We start from the raw sequence: 12,905 nt of genomic DNA, 5'->3' as shown, positions 1-12,905 counted from the left end.
ATTGTAATCAAAAAATCTCAAATTATTTAATTAAAAGGAAGGATTATCTCTCACAAAAGAACCAACTTATTTTTTACTTAGGGGCTACACAAACATTTCACTGATATCATGAATTTGCTTAAATCAAAAAATAAATCAACCAGCTTAAACTGTTTATTTCAAATACATAAAAATAACAGGCAAATAACACATACAAGAAAAAAACATTTTACATTTTCTTTTTTCATTTATTTAAATGAATCTCCATTAACAAAAGTGTGGTAAAACATATTTTGAATAATTAGTTACTAGCAATAAGTCATTTAGAATATGTATTACCTTTGCAGTGATTCTCATCCCAAGGGTACACACAGTTCTGAACTCCATTGCAGACCAATGAATTATTAATGCACATATTACTATGACAAAAAAATGAGTTTGCTTCACATGGAGCTAAAAAGCAAACAAAAAAAAAACAGATAAGTAACATGTTAATAGTTTTCATTATTATGATCGTATTAATAACAAAAATAAACAATTTAATAATACAATAACCAAATTATCCAGTTAACATTTAAATATAATCTTCTTGTACAAAAATTTAGAACATAATACATCCTTTATTCCACAGACATATGCCTAAATACTAAAGAGGACACAATAACACAGGTACTATCTATCAATAGCAGATTTCACAAAATACCCCAGTTTCAGAAACCTGATAAACTTATACTGCTATTATTAGTAGCAACAGGCAACATGTGGATCACAATTTAATAGCAGTTCTTGAATTAACTAAAAAAGAGAAATGTGTGGATTCTGTTGTGACAGTGAGTCTGCTCATCTTAAATTCTGTTTGGTCATATATGGATTTAAAGCCCAGGTGCCCATAGGCACCAAAATCTGAAGCTCCTCCTGCTGTGCTGGCGACCTTAACTAGCTGGTAGTAAAATAACAGCCCCACGCATGTGCACCGGCCATCTTTGTTAAGCTGTGCACGCATTGTGCATGCAGGGGAAGCTGGGTACTGCACATGCATAATACTCACAGCTTCCTTACCAAACATCTTAGTTAAGGTTGCAGGCTGACCAGTATTTTTAATAGGCAGAGAAAGGCGCCTCTCTATGGAGGGTGCCTGTAGGGACATGCATACTCTGCCTTATTATAAACCTGGCCTTGGGTTTGGTATATATCATTAATAATTATGATTATTAAAATAAGTAGCAAGAAATCCATGCTGAACTCCACACTGCAGGAAGGGACAAAGAAAGCTCTAGTTGCTGGTGATAGCCAAATAGTGGGGTGAGTATTCATCAGGCTTTACATGGAAGAATAAACAGGGTCACCAGTAGGTAGATGTAACGTCATTGTGGGAACCAATGGCTAGATTTAGAGTTTTGTCGGTAACGACCCGCATAGCTAACGCTGGCTTTTTTTTGGCTGCACCTTTTAAATACCGCTGGTATTTAAAGTTCACAGAATGGCTGGGTTTTCAGTGCGTTAGGCTCCAAAAAGGGAGCGTATAGCATAATTTACCGCCACTTCAACTCTAAAGACCAGCGGTGTTACGGACGCGGCCAGCTTCAAAAACGTGCTCGTGCACGATATCCCCATAGGAAACAATGGGGCAGTTTGAGCTGAAAAAAAACCTAACACCTGCAAAAAAGCAGCGTCCAGCTCCTAACGCAGCCCCATTGTTTCCTATGGGGAAACACTTCCTATGTCTGCACCTAACACTCTAACATGTACCCCGAGTCTAAACACCCCTAACCTTACACTTATTAACCCCTAATCTGCCACCCCCGCTATCGCTGACACCTGCATATTTTTTTTAACCCCTAATCTGCCGCTCCGTACACCGCCGCCACCTACATTATACCTATGTACCCCTAATCTGCTGCCCCTAACACCGCCGACCCCTATATTATATTTATTTACCCCTAATCTGCCGCCCCCAACATCGCCTCCACCTACCTACAATTATTAACCCCTAATCTGCCGACCGGACCACACCGCTACTATAATAAATGTATTAACCCCTAAAGCTAAGTCTAACCCTTACACTAACACCCCCCTAACTTAAATATAATTTAAATCTAACAAAATAAATTAACTCTTATTAAATAAAGTATTCCTATTTAAAGCTAAATACTTACCTGTAAAATAAACCCTAATATAGCTACAATATAAATTATAATTATATTGTAGCTATTTTAGGATTAATATTTATTTTACAGGCAACTTTGTAATTATTTTAACCATGTACAATAGCTATTAAATAGTTAAGAACTATTTAATAGTTACCTAGTTAAAATAATTACAAAATTACCTGTAAAATAAATCCTAACCTAAGTTACAATTAAACCTAACACTACACTATCAATAAATTAATTAAATAAAATACCTACAATTATCTACAATTAAACCTAACACTACACTATCAATAAATTAATTAAATAAAATACCTACAATTAAATACTATTAAATAAACTAACTAAAGTACAAAAAATAGAAAAGAACTAAGTTACAAAAAATAAAAAAATATTTACAAACAGAAAAATATTAAAACAATTTTAAACTAATTACACGTACTCTAAGCCCCCTAATAAAATAACAAAGCCCCCCAAAATAAAAAAATGCCCTACCCTATTCTAAAATTAAAATAGAAAAGCTCTTTTACCTTACCAGCCCTTAAAAGGGCCATTTGCGGGGCATGCCCCAAAGAATTCAGCTCTTTTGCCTGGAAAAAAAAACATGCAATACCCCCCCAACATTACAACCCACCACCCACATACCCAAAATCTAACCCAAACCCCCTTAAATAAACCTAACACTAAGCCCCTGAAGATCTTCCTACCTTATCTTCACCTCGCTGGGTATCAGCGATCCGTCCAGGCTCCGATGTCTTCATCCAAGCCCAAGCGGGGGGCTGAAGACATCCATCCTCCGGCTGAAGTCTTGATCCAAGCGGGCAGAAGAGGACATCCGGACCGGCAAACATCTTCATCCAGGAGACATCTTCTATGTTCTTCCATCCGATGACGACCGGCTCCATCTTGAAGACCTCCACCGCGGATCTATCCTCTTCTTCCGACGACTAGATGACGAATGAAGGTTCCTTTAAGGGATGTCATCCAAGATGGCGTCCCTCGAATTCCGATTGGCTGATAGGATTCTATCAGCCAATCGGAATTAAGGTAGGAAAATTCTGATTGGCTGATGGAATCAGCCAATCAGAATCAAGTTCAATCCGATTGGCTGATCCGATCAGCCAATCAGATTGAGCTTGCATTCTATTGGCTGATCGGAACAGCCAATAGAATGCGAGCTCAATCTGATTGGCTGATTGGATCAGCCAATCGGATTGAACTTGAATCTGATTGGCTGATTCCATCAGCCAATCAGAATTTTCCTACCTTAATTCCGATTGGCTGATAGAATCCTATCATCCAATCGGAATTCGAGGGACGCCATCTTGGATGACGTCCCTTAAAGGAAGCTTCATTCGTCGTCTAGTCGTCGGAAGAAGAGGATGGATCCGCGGTGGAGGTCTTCAAGATGGAGCCGGTCGTCATCGGATGGAAGAATATAGAAGATGCCTCCTGGATGAAGATGTTTGCCGGTCCGGATGTCCTCTTCTGCCCGCTTGGATCAAGACTTCAGCCGGAGGATGGATGTCTTCAGCCCCCCGCTTGGGCTTGGATGAAGACATCGGAGCCTGGACGGATCGCTGATACCCGGCGAGGTGAAGATAAGGTAGGAAGATCTTCAGGGGCTTAGTGTTAGGTTTATTTAAGGGGGTTTGGGTTAGATTAGGGGTATGCGGGTGGTGGGTTGTAATGTTGGGGGGGGGTATTGTATGTTTTTTTCCAGGCAAAAGAGCTGAATTCTTTGGGGCATGCCCTGTAAATGGCCCTTTTAAGGGCTGGTAAGATAAAAGAGCTTTTTTATTTTAATTTTAGAATAGGGTAGGGCATTTTTTTATTTTGGGGGGCTTTGTTATTTTATTAGGGGGCTTAGAGTAGGTGTAATTAGTTTAAAATTGTTGTAATATTTTTCTAATGTTTGTAAATATTTTTTTATTTTTTGTAACTTAGTTCTTTTTTATTTTTTGTACTTTAGTTAGTTTATTTAATTGTATTTAATTGTAGGTATTTTATTTAATTAATTTATTGATAGTGTAGTGTTAGGTTTAATTGTAGATAATTGTAGGTATTTTATTTAATTAATTTATTGATAGTGTAGTGTTAGGTTTAATTGTAACTTAGGTTAGGATTTATTTTACAGGTAATTTTGTAATTATTTTAACTAGGTAGCTATTAAATAGTTATTAACTATTTAATAGCTATTGTACCTGGTTAAAATAATTACAAAGTTGCCTGTAAAATAAATATTAATCCTAAAATAGCTACAATATAATTATAATTTATATTGTAGCTATATTAGGGTTTATTTTACAGGTAAGTATTTAGCTTTAAATAGGAATAATTTATTTAATAAGAGTTAATTTATTTTGTTAGATATAAATTATATTTAACTTAGGGGGTGTTAGGGTTATGGTTAGACTTAGCTTTAGGGGTTAATACATTTATTAAGGTGAGGTCTGGTCGGCAGATTAGGGGTTAATAAGTGTAGGTAGGTGTCGGCGACGTTGAGGGGGGCAGATTAGGGGTTAATAAATATAATATAGGGGTCGGCGGTGTTAGGGGCAGCAGATTAGGGGTACATAAGTATAACGTAGCTGGCGGCAGTGTGCGGTCGGCAGATTAGGGGTTAAAAAAATGAATCGAGTGGCGGCGATGTGGGGGGGCCTCGGTTTAGGGGTACATAGGTAGTTTATGGGTGTTAGTGTACTTTAGAGCACAGTAGTTAAGAGCTTTATGATCCGGCGTTAGCCCAAAAAGCTCTTAACTCCTGTTTTTTTTCTGCGGCTGGAGTTTTGTTGTTAGATTTCTAACGCTCACTTCAGCCAAGACTCTAAATACCGGCGTTAGAAAGATCCCATTGAAAAGATAGGATACGCAATTGGCGTAGGGGGATCTGCGGTATGGAAAAGTCGCGGCTGCAAAGTGAGCGTTAGACCCTTTAATGACTGACTCCAAATACCAGCGGTAGCCCAAAACCAGCGTTAGGAGCCTCTAACGCTGGTTTTGACGGCTAGCGCCAAACTCTAAATCTAGCCGCAAGTTTGCAATGCTTAGGGTTATTTGTTAAGGGAGGGATCACAAATATGGTTAATATTGTGAGTTTAGGATTTGTTGTGCAGAGTTTTAATTAGTAGCTAGTTTGGTGAATGAAGATTAAACTGCAAAGAAGCGATGTCAGGATGTTTTTGTTTTTTTGTTATACATAAGTTTTGTGTTTTTAAAATTAGTTGCCTGTCTGCTTAGGTAGCTGTCAAAAAGGACAACATCGGCAGATGCATTGCTGTCTCTGTGCTGCTGGTTTGTTGTTATTAGTGCCAGGTCACATGGGATATAGACCATAGTTTTCCAATCAAAGTAAAACTCATGTTAAAAACAATTGGTTTAGCAGACAATCAATGTGTTACAGTTGTAAAACTAGAATAAAATGCATGCAAAGATGAGGTGACAGATTTATTATTCAATGTAAATATTTTTTAAGCATGTACTTTCTTATTATCAGTATTGAAATGGAAGTGTTTTGATTTCAATAGTTTATGGATTTTCCCATAAACGCAACAGAAATAAATTAAAGGAACATAACAAAATGTAAAATGCATCTTAGTATGTTGTGTGTACAATAAAAGGTAACACTAAAGCAAAAATAACTTTTACATAAAGCATTTTTACAAACACAAATATACTATAAAATTATTTAAATTAATTAGTTCAAATTATTTTTTTTGGTTTTTAATGTAATTAAAATCCATTAGAAGCCGCCAATTTTATAACATACCAGGGAAATCTGGTTTCTTACACTTATAGTGGGAAACAAAATGTCAACACATATTGAAAATATACTTTTATAAATATTTGTTGTTAATTTTACTGCATCTGCACACAGAACACAGTGTAGGCTACCCTATTGGTAATGTTTTGTCATTTACTCTAGGCAGATTTAATTTTAGCAATGGCTCAGTAGTACAGAGGGAAAGCTAATTCATGAATTTCCCCTCCAGAAAAATTTCCGTGGATGTCACTTATCTCAGTTCTGTACAAGTTTACATTTTTGATTTAAGCTATATTTTAAACTTTTTATTGAAACCTGAAAGAAGCACATTTATTAATATGTGAGCTTAATGTGTGGGGGGAAAAAAGATAATTTTTGATGGTGTGGATTTTTTTTGTATTTTCTCAATGTTTGCACATATTGGTGAAGTTTACATAGTAAAATGTTATTTGAAAGCCACAAGGTAAGTGAGTTTCATGAAAGATTAGAATAGCACCAAAATTTTGAACCCCACACCAAAAAAACTAAACAAAAACCTGTATGAAACTCTTCCCATAAACCCATAAACATTACTTGTGTTATTATCAAGAGCAAAATTTTAATATGGCTACTAATATATATATATATATATATATATATACAGTATATATATATATATATAAATAGGTCTAAAATACAGTAACACACTTCTTTACTGGTGGTGAAAAAGATAAAGTAAAAATTTGGTGAATCGGTGTAAAAAATATTTGCAGCAAAAAAAAAAACATAAGCTAAAAATATAATTGCTAAAAAGAAATAGGTAAAGACCATGCAATTTGCTGTAAAGGAGATAAGTGTGCTGGTTCGCCATCCACTAATGTTGCCAACAGGACTGTCACTATTTTGCATCACTAATATTATCATCAGTGAAAAGCATGGGATCTAGACACAAAATAGATTTACTAAGCTTCATTATACACAGGGACCCCCCAATGAGTAATTACAGCATTAAAGGGATATGAAACACAACATTTTTCTTTCATGATTCACATAGAGCATGCAATTTTAAACAATTTTCTAATTCACTTTTATTATCAATAATTATTGTTCTCTTGGTATCTTTTTGTGAAAGCAGGGACGTAAGCTTAGGAGCCTGCCCATCTCTGGAGCACTATATGGCAGCAGTTTTGCAAGCATGTTATCCGTTTGCAAGAGCACTATATGGCAGCACTATTTCCTGTCATGTAGTGCCCCAGACACCTACCTAGGTATCTCTTCAACACAGATTATTATGGGAACAAAGTACATTTGATAATAATAGTAAATTGGAAACTTTTTTCAAATGGTATGCTCTGTCTGAATCACAAAATAAAATGCTTGGGTTTCATATCCCTTTAATACATTGAACTTGTGAATCAAGGCAATAACTACTGAGACCATTGTGGTACTATAATTCATATCATATCTGTCTATGTCTACATAGTTTTATATTGAGTAAGCTTCAAAAGCTTGCAATCTTGCAACCAAAGGAGCAAAGATGAAAATAGAAGTTTATATCAGACATAGATACTATCGGCCAGATTACAAGTTTTGCTTTATGAGTTTTGCGTTGCTAACTTGCACGTTATTCTCACCGCTCACTTACTACAGCGCTGGTATTACAGGTTTTTATAAACCTGGCATTAAGGCAAGAAGTGAGCGTAGAGAAAAACTGTGCTCCATACCGCACTCCAATACCAGCGCTGCTTAAGTCAGAGGTTAGCTGGTTGTACATGCTCGTGCACGATTTCCATATAGACATCAATGGGGAGAGCCGGCTGAGAAAAAGTCTAAAACCTGCAATAAAGCAGCGTAAAGCTCAGTAACGCAGCCCCATTGATTCCTATGGGGAAACTAAATTTCTGTTTACACCTAACACCCTAACATGAACCCCGAGTCTAAACACCCCTAATATTACACTTATTAACCCCTAATCTGCCGCCCCCGACATCTCTGACACCGACATTACACTTATTAACCCCTAATCTGCCACTCCGGACATCGCCGCCACTATAACAAACATATTAACCCCTAAACCGCCGCACTCCCGCCTCGCAAACACTAGTTAAATAGGATTAACCCCTAATCTTCTGACCCTAACATCGCCGCCACCTAGGTTTTTTCAACCTTAATTCCGATTGGCTGATAGAATTCTATCAGCCAATCGGAATCTAAAGGACGCCATCTTGGATGACGTCACTTAAACTAACCTTCATTCTGGAAGAGTCGTCTGAAGAAGAGGATGCTCTGCGTCGGATGTCTTGAAGATGGACCCCCTCCGCGCCGGATGGATGAAGATAGAAGTTGCCGTCTGGATGAAGACTTCTGCCCGTCTGGAGGAACACTTCTCCCGGCTTGGATGAAGACTTCTCCCGGGTTCGTTGAAGACTTCTCCCGGCTTTGTTGAGGATGGATGTCGGATCTTCAAAACTGTAAGTGGATCTTCAGGGGTTAGTGTTAGGTTTTTGTAAGGGTTTATTGGGTGGGTTTTATTTTTAGGTTAGGGCTTTGGGCCGCAATAGAGCTAAATGCCCTTTTAAGGGCAATGCCCATCCAAATGCCCTTTTCAGGGCAATGGGGAGCTTAGGTTTTTTTAGTTAGGGTTTTATTTGGGAGGTTGTGTGGGTGGTGGGTTTTACTGTTGGGGGGGTTGTTTGTATTTTTTTTTTAGGTAAAAGAGCTGATTTCTTTGGGGCAATGCCCCACAAAAGGCCCTTTTAAGGGCTATTGGTAGTTTAGTTTAGTTTAGGCTAGGTTTTTTTTATTTTGGGGGGCTTTTTTATTTTGATAGGGCTATTAGATTAGGTGTAATTAGTTTAAATATCTTGTAATTTGTTTTTATTTTCTGTAATTTAGTGGGGTTTTTTTGTAATTTAGCTAATTGTAGTTAATTTATTTAATTGTATTTAATTTAGGGAATTTATTTAATTGTAGGGTTAGGTTAGGTGTTAGTGTAACTTAGGTTAGATTTTATTTTACAGGTAAATTTGTATTTATTTTAGCTAGGTAGTTAGTAAATAGTTAATTCTCTCTCTAACTCTTTAGTAACTATTCTACCTAGTTAAAATAGATACAAACTTGCCTGTAAAATAAAAATAAACCCTAAGCTAGATAAAATGTAACTATTAGTTATATTGTAGCTAGCTTAGGGTTTATTTTATAGGTATGTATTTATTTTTAAATAGGAATTATTTAGGTAATGATAATAATTTTTATTTATATTTATTTTAATTATATTTAAGTTAGGGGGTGTTAGGGTTAGACTTAGATTTAGGGGTTAATAAATTTAGTATAGTGGCAGTGAAGTTGGGGGCGACAGATTAGGGGTTAATAAATGTAGGTAGTTGGCGGCGATGTTAGGGACAGCAGATTAGGGGTTAATAATATTTAACTAATGTTTGCGAGGAGGGAGTGTGGCAGTTTAGGTGTGTATATGTTTATTATAGTGATGGCGATGTCGGGAGCGGCAGATTAGGGGTTAATAATTTTATTTTAGTGTTTGTGATGCGGGAGGGCCTCGGTTTAGGGGTTAATAGGTAGTTTATGGGTGTTAATGTACTTTTTAGTACTTTAGTTATGAGTTTTATGCTACGGCTTTGCAGTGTAAAACTCATAACTACTGACTTTAAAATGCGGTACGAATCTTGATGGGATAGGGTGTACCGCTCACATTTTGGCCTCCCAGGACAAGCTCGTAATACAGACGCTATGGAAGTCCCATTGAAAAAAGACTATACGCAATTTGCGTAAGTTGATTTGCGGTAAGGCCAAAAAAGAGTGCGGTGCCCCTAAATCTGCAAGACTCGTAATACCAGCGGTAGTAAAAAACGCTGCTTTTTACTCATAACGCAAGACTCGTAATCTAGCCGTATATTTGTTAACCAATATTCTGAATTTTTTTGTGATGTTCAGATATGAGTAGAAATGTAAAGATTTAAAGAGCAGCTAGGTAGGAAATAAATGCTTTGTACAATCTGGTGAGACAACGCAGAGGATTTACTGGTTTCACCGTTATCCTTCTCAAAACACAATTTAAAATCATGTTATGGAAACAAATCTATTTATTATTATTATTATTATTATTATTATTATTATTATTATTTAATTATTTATAAAGCTATAATGTATTAGCATGTAACATTTAAGTACATTTGCAGAGTACAATAATCAGAAGGAATTTAAATAAATCATAAAGGGTAGATATTATATAATATATAATCACTGTATTATGCTAGTCTATATCTTTTTTATAGCAGCAAGTACAGCTTAAATAATATTTTCTGTTGAGTTCCTTGAGATGTTTAGTAAATAAGTAAATATAGATGAAGAATACAAGGTAAAAAAATGTTTCAGGCCTATCTCCAAGATTCTCATTCTTTAAGTAATAAATATATATTTTATTTACCACTAAATATTTGAATAATTTATATTTAGTTTCCATGCTTCATTTTAAAAACACTGATTCTAATATCATTATTAATATTTTTATATGTATATGTTAACTTTACTATTAGAATGATTAAGTAAGTTTAGAAACAGAAAATGTCTCCGTTCACATACATCATATTATTTCTCTAGTCATTAAAATAAAAACAAACACACTGCAAATTAGTACATGATCTATGGGAATTAAACACACAACATTTTACAAATAACTTGTCTTATTATACTTAAATGTTTAGCTATTTTTTATTTTATTTTAATTCTTTAGAGATTATGAGAACCTTAATGTAATGTATGACAAATTATTCTTTTAATATATTTAATTCCATTTAATATGTTCTGCATATGAAAATTATTATCTTTCTGCTATTAAGCCATTCAATTAGTTTCAATAGTCATACATTTTCTAGCAACCAGAGTTTAAAAAAAAACAGCTAGATTACGAGTTTGGCGTTATGAGTGAAAAAGCAGCGTTATGGCCCATAACGCTTCATTTTCCCATACGCTGTTATTACAAGTCTTGTCGGTATAGGTGTACCGCACTCCTTTTAGCCTGTCACGCAACATTAGTACCACACTTAATGTCCTTTTTCAATGGGACTCCCATAGCGCCGGTATTACAAGTTTGCCTGGGAGGCCAAAGAGTGAGCGGTACACTCTATAACCACAAGATCCGTAACACCATCTAAAGTCAGTAGTTATGAGTTTTACGTTACAAAGCTGTACCATAAAACTCATAACTAAAGTGTTAAAAACTAAACTAACACCCATAAATGATTAAGCAGCAAACAAGGGAAAGTCAGTTAGGTGGAGAGTAACCGCGGACTAATTTTTCTATTGTAAATAAGGCTCTCTATAATAATGAAGCTACCTATTGTCCAGTATGGCAAGGAATGCATATGATAACAGCACTTAGGTATTTGTAGACACTCTTTGACTTTATTTTTATTAAGGGTTAACTGTACCATTATTATTATTATTATTATTATTATTATAGCTTAAGGTTCAGTATGTATGCCTAGGGTCTACTGACTATAGCTTAATATTTATATGAGTTGTATGTCTCTGGATGCAAACAACTGTTATTCCGTGCTTATATTATCTGTATTTTTCATTTCAGCAATTATGAAGCGGTTTCCCAGCACCATAAATGTTTCCAGCTGGGTCCGGAGTTCTCTTTCCTCTCTCCCATTGAATTGAATTCATTTTTAATCCATTTTTTGATCACTGAAATTGTTTATACATATTGGATTGTTATTACACATAATGTACAGGAATTGTTTATTTCTATTCTATTCCATATGTATTTACTGTGTGCTGACAACAGTGCATACCTCTGTGCTTTCTCAGGTGTTCATAGCTACGTAAATAAATACCTATTGGAGGATTAATTGAGGGGAGTGTTCCCAACTACCAATAGGATGACTAGCCACTGTTTTTAAGTTCACTTCACTGTGTTTTAGCCAGGTAATGAGTAAGGCTGTAAGTTGAAACGCGTATACCTGTTTTCTTAACGCTAGTCTCATTGATTTTTGTCAGTATTTACCCCGGGGTGTTTTTCTCCCCTCTCACGGTTTTGTTTGTTTGTTTGACAAACGTGTTAATTTTCTTCACTCTGAGCGCTATGTTTGCCACTTGTAAATAAATTAATTTTTGTGCATTGAACCGCTGCTTGTGCTCCTTTTTCACTCTTTGCTCTCATTTGACCGGCCTCTAGTGTAGCACAGCAGCTAGGTATTGCACCAATATCCTGACCGCATCATTACGCCCATCACCTGGGACGCTAACGGAAGGAGGAGTCACCCACCGCAGCCATCAGAGCTCACCCAGGTTTACCGCAGGAGCTGGATACTAACTGAACGAGACGATCCATACACAGTAAGGAGAACGGATATATTGCCGCAACGGACTGTCGCTCAGGATCCAGCAGCACACAGGTATGAGGTGTGGACTCTTGGCGTATATTTACTAGATATCTAGTGTTTTTGCATTTTCATTCTTATACATGTGCATCTAGCGGTGGCATACGAATCTCACCGGTCCAAGTCTGAGGTAGGGAAAACTCACAGGACCTGGTTATACAATCCTGTCAATATTCAAACACTGCATGTATTGTGATTTGGGAGCTAGCTGATCAACATACTGCTCTTAAGTTGATTGACACACATCACCGCGGTTACTCTCCACCTAACTGACTTTCCCTTGTTTGCTGCTTAATCATTCGTGTACACGTGGGGTCTAGGCCAGACTCCTGGGAGAGTAACTGAAGTCCTAGGTGGTATCTGCACCTATTGGTGTTATTGGCACACAATTATTGCTACCATTTTTCAAATATCTTTTATTGTGTGAGCGTTTTTTGCGGTCAGGTATGAGTGAAGGGGGTAATACTGAAGTAGCTTCACTGTTTTCACTGAGGAATGCACAGGAAAGGAACACTGCACCTGTGGATTATAATAAGGTGTTTTCTACTGACAAATCCCATTATAGCTTGGTTGCCCTATTTGAAGAATTAGAATTTCTACTCCTAAAAGAAAACAAGCTCATTTGGGATA

The 12,905-nt window shown here is 36.3% G+C and overlaps 1 protein-coding gene across 1 annotated transcript in view; it reads right to left on the bottom strand.

Annotated features, from left to right (window-relative positions):
• NETO1 (neuropilin and tolloid like 1) overlaps positions 1-12,905 on the bottom strand; it is a 401,675-nt gene that overhangs the window by 26,961 nt on the left and 361,809 nt on the right. The window contains exon 8 of the mRNA XM_053713116.1: positions 319-432. Within this exon, the coding sequence (XP_053569091.1) occupies positions 319-432 (114 nt within the window). The remainder of the gene's footprint in view (positions 1-318; positions 433-12,905) is intronic.

The sequence above is a fragment of the Bombina bombina genome, chromosome 5 (assembly GCF_027579735.1).
Source record: "Bombina bombina isolate aBomBom1 chromosome 5, aBomBom1.pri, whole genome shotgun sequence".
In the NCBI taxonomy this organism is placed as follows: Eukaryota; Metazoa; Chordata; class Amphibia; order Anura; family Bombinatoridae; genus Bombina; species Bombina bombina.
This window is presented reverse-complemented; position numbering and strand designations above follow the sequence as displayed.